The following is a 27,163-nucleotide window of genomic DNA, read 5'->3' on the forward strand; positions in this document are numbered from 1 at the left end:
CATTAAAAATGGTTGTAGCTCTTCTAATGACTCCTTTAAGATAGATTGTTCTATATCTGTGAATATTGAAGGAATTTTTATAGAAATGTTGCTAAATATAAAGGACATAATTGTCACACATAATCCCAGCACTCTAAGCTAAGGTGTAAAGATCTCTACAAATTCAAGACTAGCCAAGGATACGAGAAGGCTCAAGGCTAGCCTGTACAGCATAGCCATCCCCTATCTTGAAAGAAAGAAAAGAGAAGAGAAGAGGAAAGAGGCAAGGTTGGGGGAGCTTTATCTTTTCATTATACAGACAATATATGACTCTTGTTCTGTTTATACCTAAATATTGCATCTTTTCTTGAGGTGACACATGGTCTTGCTGTGTTGTGTAGGCTGGTCTCAAATTCATGGAATCAAAATATCCTCTTCACCAGTTCCTCAAGTTACTAGGCATCCAGGGACCTACAAACATGCAACCATAGGAAATTTCCATCTTCTTTATTCTCTAGTTTATATTATTGTACTTTTAAAAAATGTTTGAGTTTGCAGATTTGTGGTTTTGTAATTGCATTATTTTTTCCTCCGAACACTAATTCTGTGTAAGTTCTACATTAAAGCCCAAATTTGGGCTTATATAATTTTTCTTTGTTTTTATTTCTAAGGTTTTATATGGAAGAACCTCCAGGAACACAGAAGGTTTATTTGGGAAGAACTGCTCCACCATGTAAAGTCATCCAACTTTCAGATAAAGAACAATCGAACTGGACTAAAGAAATACAAGGAATTTCAGAACAGTGAGTGTCATAGAGAATGTGGCTGATAACTAGAGAAATGTCTCAGAGGTTAAGAGACTGGCTTCTCTTAACAGAGTTGGACCCTGGTTCAATTACCAGTACCCATGCAGTAGCCCATTTATTCTGGTCTCCACAGGCACCGGACACACATAAAACACAGGCAGACATGTAGGCAAAACATTGATACACACTAAATACATACACTTTTAAAAAAGTTGAGCATGATGGCACACAACTTTACTTACCACACTCAGGAAGCTGAGGCAGGAGGATTCACTCCTCTTAGCAGTGTCAAATCTATACATAGGAAATACACCTAAAACGTGCCAGGGCTGGGACTATGTTATGTTCTGTTATGTTCAAGGTCCAAGCCCAATCCCTCAAGCCATTCAGAAAAAGAAAGATTGGAGTGTTAAAAGTATGCAAATTTTAATTGAAAGCAAAAAGAATCAGAAAGGAAGAGGTAATTATGTAAAGTTTATACCATATATAAGTAAGGCAAATGAGCCTTTGCATGTAAAATAGTCCTCTGTTTGGTGAGTTTCATGGTTTCTTTTTTTCACTTTCTTTTAAATTTAAATTTTCCTTACATTTAGTGTGCGTGCGTGTGTGTGTGTGTGTGTGTGTGTGTGTGTGTGTGTGTGTGTGTGTGTGTGACTAGCCTTCCTTGAGTGCGGAATTCCGTGTTTTTACAGATTAATATCGTATTCAGTCACAGAGACAGTGGAGAAGTGGTCCACAGACTAAAATCAGTACCATCAAAGGTTTTATAGCAGCAGTTCTCAACCTGGGGGTCTCAGCCCCTTTGTGGGTTGAATGACCTTTCACAGGGGGTACCTAAGACTATTGGAGAACACAGATATATTTATGTTATGATTCATAACAGTAAGAAAATTGCAGTTATGAATAGCAACAAAATAATTTTATGGTTGGGGGTTACCACGCCATGAGGAACTGTTTTAAATGGTCAGAGCATCAGAAAGGCTGAAGAGCACTGGTTTAGAGCACATTGAGACCTCCCTTGCATTTGTTTGCAGTGATACAGGCGTTTCATAGTGATTGGTTTAATTGATGACTACACTTGGACTGTATACGTACTTGTACATAAAGAGCTTTCTTTTTTATTCTCCCTGTAGATATCTAAGAAGAAAGGGAATAATGATAAATGAAACATCTGCTGTTGTATATGCTCAGTTGCTCACAGGTCGTAGATATCAAGTCAATCAGAATGGTGAAGTTCGTCTAGAAAAACAGTGGTCAAAACAAAGTCTTCCTTTTGTTTATCAAACTATTGTTAAGGTAAAGTTCCCTAAGTCTCAATTCTCTCTTAATGTATACTGTAACACATTATATAAAAAGTCCTGCCTGAAAGATCTGGGCACACACCTGTAATCCCAGCTGCTTGGGAGGGTGAAGTAAAAAGATTACAGGTTCAAGGTCTGTTTAAGCCAGATAATGTGTTCAAGGCCAGCCTAGGCACCTGGGTAACCTAGCAAGAACATGTCCGAAAAGAAAACCTTCTTAAAGTGCTACAGATGGAGCTCAGAAACAGAGTACTTGCCTAGCATTCATGACATCCTAGATGTTTGACAGCTCAACAACAGAAAAAAGAAAAAAGACAGTTACAATAATTAATGTTTATGAATATAATAATGATTTAGCAATGTATCATAAAGCTTTTTAACATAATTTATAAAATGTATTACTCGGGGGCTACCCAGATGACTCAGCAGGTCAGAATGCTTGCAGCCAAGCCAACAGCCTAAGTGCTCTCTCCAGGACAGCCACACATGAGGACCTTAGTCCCTGGAGTCCTGCGCTAGGAGAGATCTAGCTCCTACAAGTTGCCCTCTGACACAGACACTAAATGTTTCTCTTCTGGTTTGTGTTTTTTTTTTTAATTTTTTAATATTATTCTTTATAAGGACTGTCCCATCTTCTGCCAGTATATACATGGTTTTGATTTTGTGGTATATTTTTTTGTTACTGTTCACTTGGTTGATTTGAGATTTTGTTTGTGTTTGTTTGTTCGTTTGTTTTGTTTTTTGAGATGAGTTCTCTCAATTATGTAGCACTGGCTGTCCTGGAACTCTATAAAACAAGTCCTGAACTCACAAAGATCCACCTGCCTCTGCCTCCTGAGTACTGGATTATTGGTGTGCACCACAATGCTTGAACAATGTTGTGGTAGTTTTTAAGAACATATTTTCTAGAATAAATTTTCTAGCATTTATACCATTCTTATATATCAACATATTTTTATCCTTCAAAAATACTGGCTTTAGAGAGGTATAGTGATGAGTATCAGTATTCCTAGCACTTGGGAAATTGAAGCAAGAAGATTTGTATTTGAGACTATCACGGGCAACTTTTTTTTTTGCCAGAATTAAACTAATGAATATTAAAGGTTTGACCTCTGCATAATCTCCAATATTATAAGGAATCAATGGAAAAATCTTTATTCAATGTTTGGTTTTTCACAGCTTCATTTACCTCATTTGACCAATGTCAACTATTCCTGGGAAAGTGCCAGAATTTAGCAATTCATACATTTTTCATACATTTTTAAATGGTCACCATTCTAAATATTGAAATGAATCTTTGGTTGTTCCTCAGATGGAATTCATCTTTGCCCAGTGCATCCTTGCTGTATGAGCTGTCTACTGAGTAGTATCTCAGCACCAGCTCAGCTGTCACGGTGCCCTGGTAGATGGTCACATTCATTTTACTACATGACTCCAAAGTCAAGGATAGTGGTACTGGCAATTAAATATGCTTTCCTTCAGGTGAAAAGATGAAACTTCTCCTCATATGTTGAGAATGATCTGATTACAGATAATAAGAATGAATATTCCATCCATGAAATTGTGAAGGAAAGTTCTAGTTTCGCTGTTGCTGCTCTACTTCAAGGTTGGAGCATATGCCCATATTTATAACTTAGTCATTCACCACATTTCATCATGGAGGCATTGTATCGTCACATCATCAGAGAAGGGAACAAGTGAATACAGTGTAAGGCCCTGAAAGGAAGAGGCCACATTCAGAGTCTTCTATTGCTGTTATCTCTCACTTTATCCAGTGTATAAAGGAAGCTCTGTCTTAGATGGAGATGTGTAAGAAAAATTCATAGGTTTTGGTACTGACAATGGTTTCAGACATACACAGTGTGGAAGGGACTTGAAATCTAACCCTATCCCTTGGATAAATACTGCTATATTATTCTAACCCTGTAATTTCTGTTTCTCTCTTAATAAGCTTAGTGTAGTAATTAAGAGCACAGACTGTCCAACGTGGCTTCTTTGCTATGTGACCTTGAGCAAGGTTCACCCCCTTTGGTGACAGTCTACAGAAATGAGGTTAATGGTTATGCCACCAATGGTTATGTAAGAAGTAAACGAACTAGACAAGTGTATTACGTGCCTAGGAGAGAGCATACTGCAACAGGGTCACTGTGTCTTAGACTTTGGCATTATTTTACAGAAAATCTTTATATTTGACATTTGCTGACATTTCAGATTTAATCCCATAAGAAAAAAGATGATATGCAGGTTTTAGAAATATTAGCTGTGATGATTGACTTATATTTCTTTTTATATAGGATGTCCGAGCTTTTGACTCTCGTTTCTCCAATATCAAAACACTGGATGATTTGTTTCCCCCCAGAAGTGTGGTGTTTATGCTTGGGACTCCTTATTACGGCTGCACTGGAGAAGTTAGTTTCAACTTTTTATTGACTTTTTTCTTTCTTTCAAGTTAATACAGTTTTGCATCTTGAGTGCAAAATAAAATATAATGCCAAAAGAAAAACATAAAAAAGTATTCACTTTTGTAACTTAAAAACACAGCATTTATCTATAGTGACGAGCCAGTGATCAGGAGGTGGGAAAAAGAATTCAAAGTCTGGTGTTTTTTAATACACCAGTGACCCTGTTGCAGTATGCTCTCTCCTAGGCACGTAATACACTTGTCTAGTTCGTTTATTGGGTTATAGCTGAAGCAATTATAAAATTATGTTAAGGTTTTAGGGTTAATGATATTTTAAATAACTCCACTCTTTCCACCAGAAAAAAAGTACCTACATATATGGAATTGAGAGAACAAGAAGAGTCAGTGGGGACAGTTTGGAAGTACTGTTAGGAATTCAGAAGCGTCTGTGCTATAGGCGCATGCTTGTGTGTTTACACATGCATATTTTTCAAAAGCATAGGAAGCAAAGACACTCGGGTAGCAGTGAACACACAAAATGCCCAAATCTTGACCTCTAAGACCATAATACTTCTCTAAAAACTGCAGTTCTTCACGATAAAGTACCTACCTAATTGTAGGCCTTGAGCTGAGATGACACAAAATGAGCTTGCTACATCTGACGCCAGAAAGTAAGTACAGAAAGAATGAAAGGGCCGTTTGTCAGTGAGCACGGGAGGGACGTGAAATGGAGTGGGGTTTGAGGGTGTGTGCAAAAGGGCTCCTATGGCCACATCTTAATAGTCTAAATAGCAAGATAATTAAGTGCACCAACAAATTGGAAGTTAGTGCAGCAAATCAAGAATTGATCATTGCATAGTAATAATAAAAAGATAAAACAAGAAAGTTTCTATTGTGGATATTGACCAGTGGTGAAGCACCTACCTAGCATGGACAAGTCCCTGAGTTTGATCACCAGACTACAAACATAAACATATAGAAAGGGGCTGGAGAGATGGCTCAGAGGTTAAGAGCACTGATTGCTCTTCCAGAGGTCCTGAGTTCAATTCCCAGCAACCACATGGTGGCTCACAACCATCTGTAATGGGATCTGATGCCCTCTTCTGGTGTGTCTGAAGACAGCTACAGTGTGCATATAGATAATAAAATAAATCTTTTTTTTTAAATAAGAATATATGCTAAAATACAGGTAAAGGAAATGATGTCTTTAAGGTATCCTCAGAGCATTGGTTGGTCCTGGGATTGTAGTACATGTTTATAACCCCAGTATTCAGGAAGCTGAAGCAGAAGATTACCAAGTTTGAGACCAATCTAATGGGTTCAATGCTAAGCTAAAAATGCACACTGAAATGTTGTTTCAAAATAATAGTTGTTGTTGTTATTGTTGTTCCATGCATGTAAGTGTGCACATAGTATCAAATATTAAAGACATTCTTTATGGTATTAATGATAGTGAGTTGAGGTAAATGTTTTCAAATATTATTTGTAACATTTTAGTAATTTGATGTTATCTACAAGGGTGTTAATTTTTATATGTGATTAATATCTATTAAAGCAAATATAAAATGACTTACTCTTATTAATATTTTTAATTCCTGTTATAAATTACAAGAAATTTTCCATGTCTAATTTTATTGTTGTGTTCTATTTTAGAAAAGTAAAATTCAAATAAGGAGAAACATAAATGAATGTAATAATAGAGATTAAAACAGTATGGTTCCCCCATCCCCAGGTTCAGGACTCGGGTGATGTGATAACAGAAGGTAGGATTCGTGTGGTTTTCAGCATTCCATGTGAACCAAACCTTGATGCTTTAATACAGAATCAGCATGTAAGTACAATAGTTGGTGTTGTTTAAAATAAACTTTTAATGCTAGGATATTTTTCTGCCTCCTTAAAATTAATTTTAATATTTTAAGAATATAATGGGCTAAGGAGATAGTTCAGTTAGTAAAATATTTTTAATGAAGCATGAGGACCACCCTAGTTCATGTCCCCAGTACCCTTGGATGAAACTGAGCCTAATGCCAGTAATGGAAGGCGAGACCCTGGAGCGGGCTTTGTCAGTCAGCTGAGCCTAACTGATGAATGCCAGGCTTAGTGAGAGATCCTGCCTCACGAAAGAAAACACTCAAGTAGATAGTATCTGAGGAATGATACAAAGTCTATTCTTCCCAAATGCATTGTGATGCGCATGCCACTGATAAACATACACACACTGAAATGACTGTTCCCCCAAAGTCATTATAGATCTATTCATAACAATCTAGCACAGCGTGTGTAAGTACCCCACCTTAATCCCTAGCATGGAAACCAGAGACTGGACCTGGAAGCCAGCCCCAATTAAATGTCCTTTATAACAATTGCCCTGGTCATGGAGTCTGTTTACAGCAGTAAAACCCTAACTAAGACAGAAATTGGTACCAGGGCTGGGGTATTGCTACGATAGGCCTGACCATGCCTTTGTTTGGAAGAATATGGATTTGGGGAATTTGGATTTGCAAAACAGTAGAATGCTTTCATTGGGACTGGCTTATAGATTCAGAGTTTCAGTCCATTATCATCAAGGCTGGAGCATGGCAGTGTCCAGGCAGATGGGCCTGGAGGAGCTGAGAGTGCCACCTCTTGCTCCAAAGGCAGCTAGGAGAAGACTGGCTTCCAAGCAGCTAGGAAGAGGGTTTTAACGCCTGTGCTCACAGTGACAGAACTACTCCAACAAGGCGACACCTCATAATAGTGCCACTCCCTGGGCCAAGCATATGCAAACCATCACATTCATCCAGATCAATATCATTACTAAATCCGATGATATCCTTGTTGAACAACCATATTCTGTGTGTCTCTGTAACTATTAAGACAGTATTTTAAGTAATCCAGGCTGGCTTACATCACTAAGTAGCCAAGGATAATTTTTAACTCCTGATTCTCCTTCCCTTATCTCGATCCATGTATTAGGGTTATGAACATGTACCACCGTATTTGGACACTGACATTTATATATTTTAATAGTAATTGAATATTCTAGCCCACCAAAAACGATTACCCATTAAGCATCACTTTAGATACATATAATCAGCAAAATAATGATAGCTGGTTTAGTCCCTTACCAATACCAAGACATTGATGTTATACTGGTAAAAATATTCCTCCATTCAGCTATAGTCATAAAGTAAAAATGTAAACTGTTGGAGCTGGGAGTGTAGCTCACTTGGTAGAGTTCTTGCTTAGCATACATGAGGCTCCATGGGTTTAGTCTCCAGCACTGAATGAACAAGTTTACTGACCCAAGCCCATAATCCCAAAATTTAAGAGGTGGAAGCAGGGAGGATCAGAGGTTCAAGATTATCCTCAGGCACATAGCAAGTTCAAGGCCAACCTGAGCTACATGAAACAGTTTCAAATATATATTATATATTATAATATATAAGCTATTCATATAAGGTATTAAAATATAAATAAAAATTAGTGTCTTTATATATCATATAAGGATTGGATATGATTGTTAATGCTAGTTGGTATTGGATTTGTAAATTGTTTGCTTCCTGATTAAAAAATTACCCCATCTGATACTTCTTTTTTGTTTGTTTGTTTGTTTTGTTTTGTTCTGCCACTTGAAATGTTTTTTTAATTAAAAAATAGATTTTTTTCTTATAATATATTCTGATTATAGTTTCTTCTTTCTTAATGTTACACTCATTAACCACACATTATGTTTCCATTTATTTGATTGTGACTTTTATATAATAATAGTAAATATTAGTGGAAAAGATTATTTACATTCATATATGAAGGACACTTTTTACTTTCCTCACAACTGTTTTAATGACACACTTATGTTTGACCTGAGTCTGTATAGTAATTTTTGAAGCCTTGTTTTTATCCAGGGTCTTTGCTAGCTAGATAGGAAAATTAGTTTTAAAAAAAAGTTATGTGAAGAATTTTGTGCCTAGTACTTACAGAACTTACTTATTGAGATAGATTTACAGATTGCTTCCTACTCCTTCATTCATCCTTGGGAAGTCTTTGTTTTAGAGAAAGAGGAGGGCTTTTGAATCCTTCAGGGGTAGGGGTGGAGAGGCCAGTGGTGTCTTAACTATCCAGATCTCAAAAGTAACCAAGTAGTACTTAATGTAGACATGTATTTCTATAATTGACCTCTTTATTTTTATATTTAAAGAAATACTCTATAAAGTACAACCCAGGATATGTGTTGGCCGGTCGCCTTGGAGTGAGTGGATACCTTGTTTCAAGGTTTACAGGAAGTATTTTTATTGGAAGAGGATCTAGGAGAAAGTAAGTTTGTGTTAGGGATATTTGCTTAAAGTGGCAGAAAAATTAAATGATAGAGATTAAATGCTTACTATCTCGGTATTCATTTTTTTTTCAATTAATGACTATGGACTAAGTTACCCATAAATTCCTCCAGCAGTGGTTCTTTACATGAACGGCATATTTTTTAGATGCTTTCAAAGACAGTTTGTATTTTTAGCAGCTAACCTTGAAAAAAGGTATCAGAGGGTGTGTGTGAGCCTCAGTAATATATTTCTGTGAATTTTGTTATTTTCCTTTTTTCTAATAACATTATTTACATCCTTTCTTAACTTGGATTTAAAAACCTGTCCTATAGTTTTTAATTACTGCTAATTAGAAATAACTGTGCAAACTAAATGTAGAACAATTAGAACTGAGCTTTTCTCAAAATTGAAAGCAAATCCTGGGTTTGGTGGCATAGCTACGTGGTGTACTGCTTGTCTGGCATGTGCAGGACTAGGGATTCAATCCCTAGCACTATTAAAAAAAAAGCGTAATTTTTCATTTTTGAACAAATTTTAAAACACTTATGTGTATATGTGATTTAAACTTAGCCCTCATGGAGACCATAAAGCAAATGTGGGTTTAAATCTCAAATTCAACAAGAAAAATGAGGAAGTCCCTGGCTATACGAAGAGAGTCGGGAGTGAGTGGATGTACTCGTCGGCGGCCGAGCAGCTACTTGCCGAGTACATAGAGAGGTGAGTGCTAAGCAGGCTTCTCCCAGCCTCTGAGCTCGTGCATGCACTGCATATTTGCCTGCCTCATACCTGTCTGAAAGAGGGATTGTGTCCTTCAGTAAAATGTAGAGCGGCAGCGAGGCATGGTACCGTCTACCTCTACCCACAGCACCAGGGAGCTAAAGGCAGAAGGACTGGGAATTGGAAGCCATTCTTACGTAGGTAGTGCATTTAAAGCCAGCCTGGGCTATGTCCTCAGACCTTGTCTCAAGGAAAAAGAATTGCATTAATAATAATTAGGGAAGGTATTACCATTTTTATTATTAAATGTTAACTGAGCTACCTAGGAATATACCTAGATACATAGTAAATATATTCACTTCTGATTTACAACTTAATGTTCTTTCTGATATAGGTTTCCATCCTCCTTGTCCTTGGGATCCCTGTATTGGTTTCACAGGGCTCTCATAATAAAGTACCTCCAGCTAGCTGTTTTCACCAGGGTGACCTAATTGTCTCACTGGTCGAGTAACCAGAATCAAGGTGTCAACAAGACTATAGTCCCCTAGCTCTCTCCTGCTCTCCTGTAACTTTATGTATTACTTGGCTTGTGGATTGATCATTCAGGTGATAGTCTCTCTCCCCAATTCATATAAGCTTTCACCTGTGTCAGCCTGTCTATACTTCTCGTTTACAGTGGTACCAGTCATACTAGATTAGAGCCCTCTAATAGTTGTCTGTATGAGAACCCCATTTCCAAATAAAGTCAGACTCTGTATCTTTTTAATATTATTTTAAATTTGTATTACTGTATATGAGTGCATGCACAAGAAACTACACATATACATACTGACAGAGAGGTGTATTTCCCATGTGGGTGGGAAAGTCAGAAGACAGCCTTGTCGAGAGAGTTCTTTCAGACCTTTACATAGGTTCCAAGAATTTAACTCAGGCTTAGTCAAGCTTACATTATCAAGAGGCAAATGCCTTTATGCACTAAGCCATCCCCCACCTCACCATTCTGTATTTTTTAAAGGGTGATGGGAAGAATCAGATACATACTGTCATATGAAAATTTAGCTTGTTTCTCTGCTCATTTCCATAGTTCCTTAAAAGACCACATTCAGACTTCTTCTTGACCTTAAGACCGAAGAACTCCTGCTTAATTAGCATGTTCAAGGCTCTGGGTTTGGTCTATGGCACTGGAAAAAATAAAGTTTTTGCTTTTTCAGTTGTCACACAGCCATTGATTTCCCACTGTGGAAGGTTCTCTATGAGCTTCCAGCCCATCTTTCTCTCAGCTCCCTATAGACATGAATATATTCCCTCCCCCTACAATTTTTATTACAAATTTTGGTTAAATCTTTACATGTTTATGATAAATATTTGGAGCTAGACAATGTCATGATTATTACATTTCTTCCATGTTCTCATTTTCATTTCACTCCTGTTTCTTTCACTTGACTATTATCTGTGCACATACACATTGGCTGAACCATACACCCTGCCTTACAGAAGAGGGGATCTGTTTGTTCTGTCTCTGTCCTAAAGCCTCTGCTTCAGGTGAGACTACGCTTGTCACCCAGCTCTCTATCCACAGACACCATCTGTATAGCTCTGTGTTGATTCTACATTACCTGTAGCACTTTTGTGTCTGAAAGTACTTGTTTTCTTTCTCTTACACTTAATTAGCTTGTCTAATAGGTTGAGTGAATTGAAGATTATTTCATTCAGGGTTTTGAGAACATTGCTCCATTGTTTTCTTGTCTCCTTCATTGGCACTGATGAGTCCTGTGTGTTCTCCTTTGATTCTTTGCATTGTCATCCATTTGCCTTAGGTTCTTTTATGTGTGTGTGTGCTTTGTCTGCGTGTATGCCTGTGTACTACTGTGTGTCTCGTATCCAGGGTCAGAAGATGGTATCTTTTCCCCTGGAACTAGAGTTACGGATGGCTGTGAATCACCATTCCGGTGCTGAGAACTGAACCCTCGTCTTCTATAAGAACAGCCACTGTTCATAAGCTCTAATCATCTCTGCAGCCCCATGTGACTGTTTCCATGTTCTGGACTCTGTCTGTTAATTCTGTTGACTGATGATATGTGCCCTGGTACAAATATTTTCTCTATCGCTTCTCTTAGTTAGCCCCTGGAACTGATGAAAACCCTTATGATAGTTCTTTAATAATTGGCAAAACTCAACATTCTTTTCTTTCTGTTCTTTGTGGGACTCCTGGACTGATCCTCTTATCTCTCTCTTCTTTTTCTCATCCTTTTTTACATGGCCTTATTCTAAGAGACATCTTCAGTTTTATCGTGGTTTTTGATGGTTGGTTGGTTGGTTGGTTGGTTTGGGATTTTTTGTTTTTAAGGACAAGGTCTCCAGGTTTAGCACCGCTCCCCTGAGTCTGGCCTCAAATTCAAAAAAAGTGTAGACTGGCCTGAAACTTGAAATCTTCCTGCCTCAGCCTCCTGAGTACTGGAATTATTATCATGCATCAATATCAACACACACACACACACACACACACACACACACACACACACACACACACACATGTCAGATCTGGAGCTGGAATTACAGGTGGTTGTGAGCCAACTAAATGTCTTTCTTTTTTTTAATCTCCAGTTTTCTCTAAATTATTTTTCTCCTTTATTTGATTTATTACACCTTGTATGTTAAAGGGTTTTTTGTTTGTTTTTTGTTTTGTTTTGTTTTTTCTCCACTTCTAGTGCTTCATGTTGTCTATATAACAAAGATGTGCCAAAAAGCCTGTTGGGAATTTAGTGCACTTGGATGGGGTTTATCACATGGAAAATTATGATTTCTAAAAATGTATCTTATTCTGATATCATTACACTGTATATCTTCTCTCTAGCTAACTTTTCCTAGAGAGGTATCTTCTAGCCTTTTCCTTGCATGATAGATGTAAGGAACTGCACTGACTGCTAGTATTCTGGAAATTAATCAGGTAAAATGGGTTTTGTTGCCCTGTGGCTTCTGTGATTACTTCCCACCCGCTCCAGATCATTCTTAGACTGAAGGATCTTTTCCCTGGGAGTGGTAATGCTGCTAGCAGCCTCCACCTGCAAGCTCTCTTCTGGAATTGTGTGGATACTTAGAGCCATGTTCTCTTCTCACAATACAGTGCCTGGTGTAGGAGGTACAAAGGTGAAAGCACCCGGCCTGCCCCATTCCAGGACAAATCTGAAGGGCTCCCCCAGTTTGAGATCTTTGTGGGATTGGCCATGAAATTCACTGAGAACAACTCACAGCTCCACATCTTCCTGTTTCCATTGCCCAGTTCTGCTTGTTTTCTTTTGCCTTCGTACAAGTATTAATTTCACAAGCCTCCCCACTACACTTTTGCATGTCTGAGTCCTTCTCAGAGGCTGCTTTCTCAAGACGCTGTGCCCACATGCTGTACAGTAGCTACTGTGCATGAACGCCACACGTGCATAGCATCCAGCCTTTCCTCCTTGACCGTCCCTCTCCCCTCAGCTCTCTGTCTCTGGGATAACCTGTCTAAAACATAACTGCAGCTGTTTTCAGGGATGGTAAGCAAGTAAACAACTATCCAATTGCATGCTGTATACATTTTCAACGTAAATGCTATTAAATATGCCTGAAGTCCATAATTCCTGAGGCTTTGCAGATTTAAAAGAATAGACTTCATTGGTCACCTATTTTTTTCAATTGTGTAAGTTTATGCTGCATAACAAAAACACAGTTCACAAGTGAGGTCCTGAGCTAGGAGTAAGGAACTTGCTTTTAGTTTAGTTCATGAAACACTAGGCAGAGGTGTCGTGACCTTTTGTGACTGGTGGCTGCTCTGTCTAGTAACTTCCTGTCCTGAACTTCCTGTTCAGCTATATCTCATTTCTCCAATGTCTGATGTGTCAACAAAGATGTGTTTAGTCTCCTTGAATGTATCATTGAGTCTTACAATTCCAAAAGAAAGGTAATTTTGAAAAATATCAGACGAAACGTAAAAACTTAATTTGCATATGAAATGTTCTAGCTTTATTACAAAAATTAGAAAGCTAATTTTGAAAGCCTATATATTCTTGTAGTGCAGTTGTTCCCCAGCACTGAGGAAACTGGAGCAGGATTATAAGTTTGAGATTAGCCTAGGTTACATATGAAGCCCTATCTCAAAAAAGGAAAATAAAAAGAACCTACAAATACCATTTCCATGGATCTAATTCCTTACATTTTAATCAAAGAACACTAAGTCATAATTGGATTTTTTTAAATAATTGAACTATTTATTGCTCAGCCAATGGGAGTTTTCTTAGAGTTACAAGAATATTCTGGCTACCCGACCTTTCAGTCTCACTCCATATTAGTAATATCCCTTAGTAATACCATAACATTCTCAGTATAGTCCACATGTCCCCATTAGAATACAAAATCACTGACTAGGAAGTTTGTGTGAGGTTAATTGACTATCTTAAAGTATACTTTCTTTCTTTGTTGACTAGAGCACCAGAACTGTTTAGTTACATAGCACAGAACAGCCAAGAGGATGTGTTCTATGAGGACGACATCTGGCCTGGAGAGAGTGAGAGCGGGTGAGCAAGCCTGGGGTGGGCAAGCCTGGAGTGGGCAAGCCTGGGGTGGGCAAGCCTGGAGTGGGCAAGCCTGGAGTGGGCAAGCCTAGGGTACCTTTTACTTTATAGTATTTCATTTTGGGTTTAATTACTTAAATTCACAATTCCCAGAAAGCTTTTTTTTTTTAGATCCTTAATATAAAACTTCAGATATTTTTAATCCATGTGAAAAAAATTACCACTGTTTTTATTATAGGGCCGAGAAAGTTCAAGAAATCATTACTTGGCTGAAAGGACATCCTGTCAGTACTCTGTCTCGGTCTTCCTGTGACTTACACATTCTGGATGCAGCCATTGTTGAAAAAATCGAGGAAGAAGTTGAGAAGTGCAAGGTACTAACTTTGAGGAACCATGTGTCCTGATCGAGCTGAAGTTAAAATGAACAACATATTATCTGTTTTTTATTTCAGCTAACTAATGTATGTATTTAATGATTCTGGTTAATTATCCTGTAGCACTTCCAACAACTGGAAATTTAAATGAATATGTATAAATGTACTTCAATATACAAAAGCTATAACATTTAAAATTTATTTCTTTGTTATAGTTCTAATCTTATAACTCTAGTCACAATAGAATGTGTGTGCATGAAGAATAGTTATGATTTGCCCTTCCTGCTGTTGTAATTACACTCTTTACAGACACAGTTCAGAGCTGGTGAGTGAGATGATTCAGGTGGTCAAGTGCCTGGTGACCTGAATTCAACCACTGAATCCACATGGTGGGAGGAGAGAACCAACTTTTCAAAGGTTGTCCTGTGACCTCCACATTTATTCCATGGTGCACAGGCACACACCTATACATAATCAAGTGCAGTCTCACACAGGCATGCACACACTCATCTCTTATCTCTCTATTCTAATTCAAAGCAACAGACTTCTACAGTTGACTTAACTTATTTTATCCATTTTAAGAAGTGAGTTGGCTATATTGGTATTTTTTTTAAAACTTTAATTCCTCTTAATTTGCTTTTTATTAATGATTCCATGATAACACACTTTCTTTATTTTTTTTTTCTTTTTTTCGGAGTTGGGGACCGAACCCAGGACCTTGCGCTTCCTAGGCAAGCGCTCTACCACTGAGCTAAATTCCCAACCCCACACTTTCTTTATTTTAATTAATAGAAAAATCAGTTAAGACTTGTGCTCAAAAGCCATTCCTACCACACTGAACTTAAGACTCTTTCAATCTTTTAATTTTTTCATGAGTCCATTTTATCATTGGTAAATCAGTAACAAAATACTGCCTACCTCACAAGTTATGATCATCATCAGTCAGATCTCCTGGGATAAAACATGTTCTCTTCAGGACTGGGAATGTGGCTCAGTCGATAAGAGTACTTTCCTAGAATACACAAAACCCTGATTTTATCCTAGCACCACATAAAGCCATCTATAATCCCAGCACTTCAGAAGAAAAGACAGCAGAGTCTGATGCTAAAATTATCCTATATCAGGCATGATGGTGTGAGCCTTTGGTCCCAGCACTTGGGAGGCAGAAATAGAGAGGTCTCTGTGAGTTTGAGCCATCCTGGCCTCAGAGTGTGTTCCAGAACAGTCAGGCCTGTAAGATGAAATCCTGTCTTAAAGAAAAATAGCAACAAAAAAATTATGCTATATAATGTATATAATGAGTCAAAGGCTAGCCTAGGCTACCTAGCACAATGTCTGTCTGTCTGTCTGTCTGTCTTTCTTTCTTTCTTCCTTTCTTTCTTAAGATAGATCTGTTCACAATACACAGCTGCTATTAATGGTGATGGTAGTATTGTCAGAAAGAAAGAAAAAAGAAAGATCTGCTTATATTACATAGCTGCTAGGAAGGAAGGAAAGAGAAAGGTAGACAGATGCACTCACAGCTAGAGCTGGTATTAATGGGAGTGGTAGTGTTTGGCTCCCGTGGCACATACTCAGAAACTGTGCTGATCACCATGAAAACCAGAGCTACATGATTTTTCCTCTTTGAAGAAAAATTATAGACTCCCAATCAAGAGAATTGTTTTGTTTCAAGCTTTGTTTTGTCATCAGTACTATGATTTAGGCAAGGCTGTTTCCACTGAGATGAGTTCAGATTTTCAGGCCAGGGGCTGGAGACATGGTTCCATGGCTAAGAGCTCTTGGTGCGCAAAGAGAGGACCTGGGTTCAGTTCCCAGCTCCCACATGTTGGCTCATAACCATTTATAATTTCAGTTTCAAATGCCCAAGACCCCTTTCTCACCTCTACCCATACTCCATGCATGTGGTGTGCTTACATACCTGCAGGCAACATCTATATACACATAAAATAAAAATAAATATTTTAAAAAGTAAGGCCAAGGAGCTCATTTGGACATAGAAGGTTCTATGGTGGCTCCCAGCTGTGACCTCAGAATTTGGAGGCTGTCATAGGAGGGTTGCTGTAGTCTGAGGCAAGCCTGGTCTATATGAATGAGTTCAGGCTAGCCAGGCTGCGGAGTGAGATCCTGTCTCAACAAAACAAAACCAGGGCTAGGCAAATGGCTCACGGGATAGGAGTGCTTGCTGTATAAGCTTGAGAACCTGAGTTCAGATACCGTGTACTCACATAGAAGGCCAGGCAGGCACAGTCTGTAAGCCCAGTGCTGGGAGTCAGGTAGGCAGGGGAGGTGGGCTCTTGGGAAGATAACAGCAAGTTTCAGGCTCGTGGAAGAGGCCCTGTCTCAGACTAAAATGAAGCTTGACAGAGGAGGGCTTCCGACACCCTCCTCTGGCTTCTCCTGTGTGTGTGGGCACACATCCTCATACACACACAGCACAAAATATCTTACTCATTTTTTTCTTTATTTTGCAAACAACAAATACATATACAAAATTGTAGTTTATTATTTTATTACAGCATATAAATTAGACAAAAATTTATAACTTATTTATCTGTGAAATGAGTGTAATTAGAGTTTTTATGTATTATTACAGCAGTAAGGAAAGAAGATAAATTAAAGTCTGAAAATGACGTGAACTTCTTTTTTTTTTTTTTTTTGGTTCTTTTTTTCGGAGCTGGGGACCGAACCCAGGGCCTTGCGCTTCCTAGGTAAGCGCTCTACCACTGAGCTAAATCCCCAGCCCCAGACGTGAACTTCTTTATAACGAAGGGCCATCGTTAAATGATTGTATCAGTAGCTTTGAAACTAGGATGTGCGGCAGTGGTAGAGCACTTATCTACATGATCTAGATTTGATCCCTCACACCACCAAAATTAAAAAAGGAAAAAGAAAAGAAAAAAGTGAGGTTTCTTATTAGACAGTAGTTCTCATACTGGAAGAACATTTTAAACATCTATGCTCTGCCCAAAAGCAGTGCTTCTTAAACTTTAAGGTACAAGTAAATCACCATGAAATCCTGGTAAGCAGTGGTTTTGAATAGCTAAATACCGTGGCGCACACCTGTAATCCCAGCGCCTAGGTGTGGTCACAGGAGGACTGCCATAAATGTAAGCCCAGCCTGTCCTTAGCAAGGTCCAAGTCAGCCATGGCTACATAACAAGACCCTGTTGAAAACAAGAGGAAGAAGCTAAGTCTGTCCAGTCTGATATGCAGAAGATGGCCTATGCAGAACCGCCAAGCAGTCTGTAGTTTCCTGAGCTCTGAGCAGGTGAGAGGATAATGTAAGAAACTACATTTGAACGTGCACAGCCAAGCCAAGTAACACTTGGTTAGGTGTAACTATTCTTGCTGTGGAACTTTTATTATTTCTTTTTCTCCAATTCTTAAAAAAGTTTTTATTAATTTATTTCTAAATTTTTAAAATTATTTTAAATTAATTTCAAAAATTTTAAAGCAAAATTACATATACTTATATACAACATGGTCATATTTGGTAATTTTTTTTCTTGTCTATCAGTATAAACTAAGTTAGTTTTTTTGAGGGGGGTGGCTGTTAAGACAGGGTTTCTCCGTAGTCCTGGCTGTCCTGGAACTAGCTCTGTAGACCAGACTGGCCTCGAACTCAGAGATCTGCCTGCCTCTGCCTCTCAAGTGCTAGGATTAAAGGTGTGTGCCACCATTGCCTGTCGCAGTGGCTCAAGGAGACCATGTGGTTATGAGAACTAAAATGTATTGTATATAAAAATGGGAGTGTGGGGTTGGGGATTTAGCTCAGTGGTAGAGCGCTTGCCTAGGAAGCGCAAGGCCCTGGGTTCGGTCCCCAGCTCCGAAAAAAAGAACCAAAAAAAAAAAAATGGGAGTGTGTGTGACTGGGAGCAGCAAAGGCGCAGATGGGGACAGACAGGTTACCTCACAACTTACCTCTCAAATCAACCTATTTCTAGTTGTTCTGGAACGGAGTCCAGGTTTTCACCTGAGCACATTTCCCCACTTCCCAGGCTCTGCTTCCCAACCTCCTTACGGTCAGGTGCGACCACAAATGTAGTTCTGGTCAGACACTGTTGCTCCCAGGAAGGCTCCTACAACTCCTCCCCGCTGTCTAACTCTTGGCACAAGCTTTTCCTCTTTCTGCTCTCTTCCCTGCTGCCTAAAAGACTGAAAAGTGATAGCTTTGTTAACTAGGTTGGTCTCTTAGCCTCGAGCGTGGAAATCCGGTTTTGCAGAACTGGAAAGAAGAAAAGACTAACAGGCATTTTAGCCTAGGAATCCAGGCCTTATCTTCTTCCTACTTCTTAATGTATGTGTATGGCTGTAGGAGGGGAGGGGTGGATTATTTTGTTTATTTTCTCTTTTAAAATGACAGAATAAATTCTAGTCTGTTGCATCAGATAATGTTTTTATACATAAATGCTTCACGGCTTTTCTTCCTTTACTACAGATCTTGTTAGAATAGCACGGTAGCAGTACCTGTAATCCCAGCACTTAAAAGGCAGGAAGTCACGAGTTTGATGGTACCTCCACTACAGAGCAACACCTTATCTCCAAAAACCTTCTGTTGATTATTCTTTTTTTTTTTTTTTTTTGGTTCTTTTTTTCGGAGCTGGGGACCGAACCCAGGGCCTTGCGCTTCCTAGGCAAGCGCTCTGCCACTGAGCCAAATCCCCAGCCCCGATTATTTTTTACAATTCTGTCTAGAGGGAAAAATAAAGATCAAAACAAAATACAATCTGCATTAAAAGTTTCAGTTTAGGGGCTGGAGATTTAGCTCAGTGGTAGAGCGCTTGCCTAGCAAGCACAAGGCCCTGGGTTCGGTCCCAGCTCCGAAAAAAAAAAAAAGTTTCAGTTTATTATAAGTTTCTATGTTTAGTAGTCTTGTTTCTTTGCTTGGGCAGTTACACATGGGATGAACTTACAGCGGGGCTAGAGCTGCAGCTCCGAGTACAGTCCTTCCCAGTGCCTCCAAGGGCCCTAACCTGACCTCCAGCACTCGGCAGAGGGACCTGCCTAGTTCCTCTCACGACTCAGGCAGCTAAATTAATTTGATTTTCTCCCTTCTCACTACTGCATGTGAGTAGTGTAAATAACTAATCTTCAATATACTTCTGACTTTGACATTTTCTGTCTTATACTTGAGAACAATTTACTGGGCCAGTGAGATGGCTCAGTGGCTAGAAGCATTGGCCATCAAGCCCAGTGACCTGAGTTCCAAACCCCAGGACCCACGTGATGAAAAAAGAGTAGTAACTCTTCAGGCTGACCTCATATCTCCATGTCTACACTATGACACACATGCACATGCGCACACAGTAAAATAATAATAATAAATTAAAAATAAATATAACTAAAGTTTTTTGCTTTTAAAACTTATGAATAAGAATTTAGGGTCGTGGGATGGGCCTGTAATCCCAACATTTGAGAGGCAGAGATAGGTGGATATCTGTGAGTTTAAGGCCAGCCAGATTTACTTAACAGGTTCCAGGACAACCAGACCTACACAATGAGATCCTATTTCAAAAAAAAAAAGTTAAGAACAGCAAAATGGCTTAGCAGATAAAAAGAATTGCCACCCAGTGATCTGAGTTTGATCTCCATACATAAACTCCACATGTAATGATAATGGCAATAATAATAATACCTAAAATAACCAGACTTAAGAAATTAGGCAGCGTTCATCTTATGAACATATATTTCACTCCTGCAGGGGTAAAACTGTAGGTATTCTTAAGATGTTGGAAATGGTGATGGCTTTGTAATTTTCTGTCTGAATTTTCTCTTCCTCAGCAAAGAAAGAACAACAAGAAAGTCCGAGTGACAGTGAAGCCTCACTTGCTGTTCAGAGTAAGTGTGTGTGAAAGAGCTCCAAGAGCTGCGTGTACTTTGCATGACAGCAGGCCTGTAATCCCAACACTCAGGGGACGAGTCAGAGGCAGCAAGTGTAGGATAACTGAGGCTGTGAGTAAGTCTGCAGTCTCTCGGGCTATGTATAAAACAAACAGAACTCCCAGACATCAAAATGTGAAAGGTTTCAAATGTTCCTGAGAACACACAGCTCTCTTCTGTTCAGCCTCTAGAGCAGCAACACGGAGCCATTCCTGATCGGGATGCTGAGTTCCGCCTCTTTGATCGCGTTGTAAACGTGAGAGAGAACTTCTCGGTGCCAGTCGGCCTTCGCGGCACCATCATTGGAATTAAAGGGGGTAAGACTTCAGTGCTGGATGTCTTCAGCTGTGCTCATATTGTGAAGGAGAACATAGGTTTGTGTGCTGTGTGTATCTGAACAGAAAACAATCAGAGAAAAGGCTGAATCCTTTTATGTTTTAGCTGTTTTTTACTTTTTTGGTTGTACTTTCCTGAGAAAATTTTCCTCTCTCACATAATCATCTCAGGAAAGTAGTTGAAAGGAGGAGAGGTTGCAAAGAACTGTTAACAACTTGATAGTTTATATATATCGCACTAAAACTAGGCAGGGTCTTAGAGGGTGTACTTATACTTTATGAAACAAAGAAAAATCTCATAACATTTTAAACTTTTGTCTAAGGGCTGGGGATTTAGCTCAGTGGTAGAGCGCTTACCTAGGAAGCGCAAGGCCCTGGGTTTGGTCCCCAGCTCTGAAAAAAAAAAAAAGAACACAAGGAAGAATTTTAAACTTTTGTCTAATCTTATAGTTTTACCTTAATTTGCATTGTAATCTATAGGTTTGAATAAGCTTTGTAATCTAGAAATCTCTCAGAATAAACACAATGTTATTTATAGTGAAAAGATTTTAGATAATTATTATTCGACTTTTATGAGTACAACTAGATTATAGCTAGTCCTAGCTGTCTACACTTGTACTCCCAACACTTTCGAAGTTAAAGCAGGAGGATTACCACAAGTTCAAGGCTAACCTTGGATACATAGAGAATTCTAGGCCAGTACAGGCTACATATGAGACTTTATCTGAAAATGTTTAAAACTGGAGCTAGGGAGATCAGGAGTAGATATGCTACATAAGCCTGAGGGCTCAAGTTCATCTATGAATTCATGGACACCCGCATGTCCTGTGATGAGACACCATGGCAAACAGCAACGCAGAGAGGAAGGGGTTTGTTTGTTTGCTTGGCTCGAATGTCCCAGATATACTCCACTACAGGGAGCCAAGACAGGAGCTCAGAGCACGCAGGAACCTGGGGGCAGAAGCCATGCAGAAGCTCACTGGCTTGCTCCTATGTATATGTTATATATGGGTGCATATGGAGGTCAAAAGGCAACTTGTGGGAGTCAGTGCTTGCCTTCTATCATCTGGGGTTCCAAGGGTACCCTAGGGTCATCAGGCTTGTCATCACTCAACTATTCTTTTTAAATAAGCACAAGAGTCAAACATATTTCACCATAGGAGACATATGCAGGGGAAAACACACTGCCAAACACCAGCTAGACTAACTGAAATGCATGGGAAGGTTGTGGGCACAGCTTAGTGGGTTGATTTCTTGCCAGTATGCAGTGAAGCTCTGGTTCAGTGTCTAGCGCCACAGGCAACACAGGAGCAGAAGTTCAGGGTCATCCCTGGCTCAAATACTGAGTCAGAGATAGCCTGAGCTTTATCAGGTTTACCTCAGAAGAGAAAGAAAGGATAGATGAAAATAAGGAAGTGTTCAGGTACCAACAGTGCCATGGAGTGAATAGAACTCTCCTACATTGTCAGCAAGAATTGGAAAATGATACAGCCACTTGGGAAAGTAGTTTGATAGGTCCTTTTTCAAAAACAATTTTTTTCATTGAAGAGGGGTATTTTTATTTTTTGACACAGTTTCTTCGTAGCCCAAACTAACCTAAGATTCATAATCTTTCTCCATTTGCAACCCTCAGTATTGAGATTAGTTTGTGCGCTAACGTGTCTGGCTTCATTTGTTAAGTTTATTTGTGCCATGCCCTTGCTATGTAGCCAAGACTTTCCTGGAACTTAATATGTAGCACAGACTGACCTCAAACTCAAAATCCTCCTGCCTCAACCTCCCAAGTGCTAGGATTACATGCTTTTTAATAATGGCTTTTTCTTTTCAGTCTTTCTTTATTCTCTGTGTGTCAGGCCATGAGTGTACATGGGATGGTGTGTGTGCTTGGGTGCCACAGTGTGCATGTGGAGGCCAGAGGACTATTTGTAGGAATCGTTCTCTCTACCATTTTGTCCTGAAGATTGTCATTTCACCAGCCCCTAATAAATCCTTAAAATGGGAACATACACCAGCATAGGAAAGTCATTCCATTCCTAGATACCAACCCAGGACAAAATAGGATGTGAATTTACACCAAGCCTTATGTGATAACCAAATATTAGAAAAATCCAAATGTTTGCCAGTAAATTAATAGATAAATTGTTGAATAATATGCAATGAAATGCTTCTCACCAATATAAAAAGAAAAAAATGATACATTCAAAATGGATGACTCTCAAAATAGTTGTGCTGATAGAAGCCAGACAAAAAAAAGTATGAGCTGTACAGTCTTACTTAGTTTAAATTTTAGAAATATACAGTAATCTATAATGACAATATTTTAATAGTTTCCTTGGTTACTAAGGGTATACATTGCAAAATGACTCAGGAGATTTGGGAATATCTATCTTATTTATTACGGCTTCTTGCATATGGTAAGATTCACTATAAATTATATAGTTTAAATATGTATAACCTATCATGCCACTGTTATATTAAATTTTTTTAAATGAGCCTGGGAATTGGTGGCACATACATTTAATCCAACACTCTGGAGGCACAGGCAGGCAGAGCTCTGTGAGTTCAAGGCCAGGCTGATCTACACAGCAAGTTCCAGGACAGCCAAGGCTACACAAAGAAACCCGGTTTCAAAAAAAAAAAAAAAAAAAATTAATGCATTCCTTCCTTAACACCTACTAACTTCACTTCTAGGGAAGGATTAGCCTACATAATATTCATAATAGCATTTTTACAATTGTTAAAATTATAAACTAAGTGTTCATGGCAGAGGAAAGAGATAAATGATGGCATACTCATGGCTAGAATAGGGGAAATACTGAGATGTCGTCAGGAAACAAGACTGAGTCATCACTTTGAAACAAGCACAAGTGTGTTACAAGAGTATTTCCCCGAGGGTAGGTAGACAGAGATAGATAATGCTTTAGAACTTGTAAACAACTATATACATTATTTCAGATATGTCCATAGCTGATGAAAATGTAAAGGCGTAAATAGGAAACCAGATTGCCAAAGGAAAGGTTATGGTTGCTTTTAGGAATAAGGACATGGTGGTCTTGTAAGGCTTTTGTGTTGTTTCTTGCCTTAGATGATGGTTGGTGTGCTAATATGTCTTTCTTCATATTTAAATGATTTTTGTAAACTTTTAAAATAAAGCAAATGCTTCTGAGAATTCTTAAAAACTTACTGCTGGTTTCACGTTGTATGGTTTTCAGCCTGACTCCTTTCTTCATCTTTAACAGCTAATAGAGAAGCTGATGTGCTATTTGAAGTATTATTTGATGAGGAATTTCCTGGAGGCTTAACAATAAGGTTTGTATTTCCAAATAATAATTGTCCTTCATGAATATCCATGCAGCCTCTCTCTGATTTTTTGTTACTTGTAGATGTGTGTGCCCAGTTTGACATGGCAGTTGCTATAGGGTTAGAACAGTGAGTGCCTATCTACTCTCCTGATTTTTCACTTTAGCCAAGGAGATTCAGCAGTGATTCTAATGGTAACTATTTAATTAAATGTGACAAGTCCATGAACAGCGGTTAACTGGACAGAGAGGAAAGAATAGAGCAGGAAATAACCAGGAACACAGGATAGAACTTGGGACAAAGGACATTTTCTGGTCAAATGACTTCAAGACTAATGGCTGACTTCAAAGACACATAATGTAGTGGAGTTATAGGTGCTTAATAAGATCATAGTAGCTTGAAGATTGAATGACAGTGTAGTCATGGAGACAGGAAACTTGACTCTGAAGGATATAGCGACAACTGGGAGTTACCAGACTTAAGACAGTAGAGTTGCTCTCATTCTAACATATGAAGTATGCTGTCATCTTGAGGGAGCTCGAGCACAAAGTTTAAAGTTACAGGAAATGCTAGCAAGGATGAACTCTTTCACATACTTTGTAATATGAAGATTATCAGAATATTAGGAGGAAGAAATAGAATCATTTTCTAGCTTTTCTTTCTAACAACAACAAAGCTGACAGGAACTTAGTTTCCTTTGCTTCTGTGTTTTGGTTAATAGGTAATTATAATTTTAAAATTTAGCTTATAATTATAAATTAAATTTAGCTTCCTGACATAAAATCTTAGTCTATACTGAGTGGTTCCTACAGCACGCCATTATTGAGCCAGCTAGATGACATAGCAGGTGTAGGTGATGGCTGCCCAGGCGTGGCATCCAGACACAGTAAAGGTCGAAGGGAGGAAATAACTGACTGCATAAAGTGTCCTCTGACCTCCTGCCCATGTGTGCTCAGTGATAATATAAGAAGTATATTAGTTTGAAACTTGAATATGCTTATTCCTCCAAGACCTTCTAGTTTGTACTCTTAAATGCAGAAACAGAATTCTGACCTTTTATTCAACTGTTAGTTATAATAACTCACCTTTGCACACTGCCGTATATATTTGTTCTTTTCTGTGTGTTCGTTTTGACACAAGGTCTTGATCAAAGCTGGCCTCAAGCCCAAGGTCTTCCTTCCTCTACATTCTGAGTTCAGGGATGACAGGCAGACAAGCTCAGGGATGTGCCACGACACTCAAAATTCGCCAGCATGTTGTATGCTCTGGATTTTGTTTTCTTTTTCACTGTTTTAATTTCTTTGACAAAGAGTTTCATCTAGACAGACCGGTTTCAGAATTGAAACGTAGCCAAGGCTGACTGAATATCTGATATTCCTACCTTAGCCACTCCAATACTGTGATTACAGGCAAGCATTACCAGGCCTGGGTTGATTTTTTGTTTTTTGTTTTTTTGTTGTTTTGTTTTTTGTCTGTTTGTCTGACTTCTTGACATCTTTTTCTCCTACTTCTAGTTAAGGGCATCTGATAGAGAGCTGTGTGAAAGATTACTTGCATGCATGAACTTTTATAATAAAGTTCTCATGAAAATACATGTTTTGTAGTAAACTGGAACTCATAAAAGAACTGTACTTTTTCAGTATTCTCAATACAAGAAGATAGTATTTTTGAAAGAGGAAAAAGTATTAGAGTTGAAAAAGTCTTTACCCCCTTTTCTTAAGTTCAGGGATATAATCCTGAATTAATTTCCAATATTTTTTCTTTTGTTTTGTTTCGTTTTTCCCGCATTTTTTGAGGCATGGTTGTCCTCGGTAGCACAATGTGGCCTAGAACTCCTGCCCCCCAACTGCCAACATTATGAGCATGCACAAGCAGACAACCACTGAAATAACTTCTTAATTGTAGGTGCTCACCTGGTCGGGGATACCGACTGCCAACAAGTGCCTTAGTGAACCTTTCTCATGGGAGTCGCTGTGAAACTGGAAACCAGAAGTTGACAGCCATTGTGAAACCACAGCCAGCTGTGAGTCACTGTAGCGTAAACTCATCAGTTTCCTCTGGGCACATGGGAGGCCTCAACCACTCTCCTCAGTCACTCTTTCTTCCTACTCAAGTAAGTTCCTCAGAGAGAACTCCAAAGTGGAAACTTAATTTGACTGGGTTTTCTTTTTTGATTTAAAAATAAAATAAAAATGGTACAGATGTAAAGGCACACATACCTTCCTGATGTAAAGGCACACATACCTTTTGTTTGGGCTTAGTTTTTATTTTCCCAGACAGTGTTTCTCTCTGTAGCCCTGACTGTCCTGTAACTTACTGTGTAGACCAGGCTGTCCTGGAACTCGACGAGCTCCACCTGCCTCTCCCTCCTGTGTGCCGGGATTTAAGGTTGTGTACCACCACCACCCACCTAGATACACGTACCTTGAATCCCAGCACTTGAAAAGATGAAGTAGGATGCTGTCCTGGACCACGTGTGTGATGTGGTCAGCTACACATTGATGTCCTATATCAGAAAGACAGACATAAGGTACTATTGGTTATGAAGTCACAGTTATACCAAAAAAAAAATATATTTGTTTAAATAACAAGCTCAAGAATATTCTTATTTTTTTCTTAATATATCTATTTTCTAATCAGTACTAATTTTAGGTAGGGTTTCTATTGCTGTGATAAAGCGCTGTGACCAAAATTAACTTGGGGAGAAAAGGGTTTATTTCACCTTACAGTTCCACATCTCAGTCCACCATGAAGGGAAGTAAGGCCAGGAATTCAAATAGAACTGGAACCTGGAGGTAGGAGCTGATGCAGAGGCCATAGAGGACTGCTGCTTACGGGATCACTTAGTTTGCTTTCCTTTAGCACCCTAGTCTACCAGCCCAAGGGTGATGCTGCCCACAGTGAGCTGGGCCCTCCAACATCCATCATCAGTAAGGAAAATGCACTAGAGACTTGCCTCCAGGCATTTTCTCAGTTGATAGTCCTGCTTCCCTAATGACTCCATCTTGTGTCATATTGACACAAAACTTTCATAACACTTAAATTTCTTATATAATCTAAATGATAGTTCTCTTATGAATGACAATAAATTTTAATCATAATCAGGATTGTATCATACGTATCAAAAGAGAGTTTCAAGATAAGATGTTGTGGCATACAGCTATAATCCTAGTTCTTGGGAATTGGAGGCAGACGGATGTGGAGTTTGAGATCATCCTCTACTAC

General features: G+C 38.8%; 1 protein-coding gene across 15 annotated transcripts in view; it reads left to right on the forward strand.

Annotated features, from left to right (window-relative positions):
- The window catches only part of Xrn1 (5'-3' exoribonuclease 1), a 108,694-nt gene that overhangs the window by 41,418 nt on the left and 40,113 nt on the right, over positions 1-27,163 (forward strand). For 8 of the 15 annotated variants that reach the window (NM_001305240.1, XM_087561249.1, XM_087561250.1 and 5 more), the window contains 12 exon segments: positions 651-782; positions 1,919-2,081; positions 4,381-4,494; positions 6,220-6,318; positions 8,665-8,780; positions 9,353-9,499; positions 13,960-14,049; positions 14,285-14,420; positions 20,205-20,261; positions 20,488-20,620; positions 23,878-23,947; positions 25,844-26,051. In NM_001305240.1, coding sequence (NP_001292169.1) covers positions 651-782; positions 1,919-2,081; positions 4,381-4,494; positions 6,220-6,318; positions 8,665-8,780; positions 9,353-9,499; positions 13,960-14,049; positions 14,285-14,420; positions 20,205-20,261; positions 20,488-20,620; positions 23,878-23,947; positions 25,844-26,051 — 1,465 coding nt within the window. 15 annotated transcript variants of the gene reach the window in all.

Source organism: Rattus norvegicus, chromosome 8, assembly GCF_021556685.1.
Source record: "Rattus norvegicus strain SHRSP/BbbUtx chromosome 8, alternate assembly SHRSP_T2T, whole genome shotgun sequence".
NCBI lineage: Eukaryota > Metazoa > Chordata > Mammalia > Rodentia > Muridae > Rattus > Rattus norvegicus.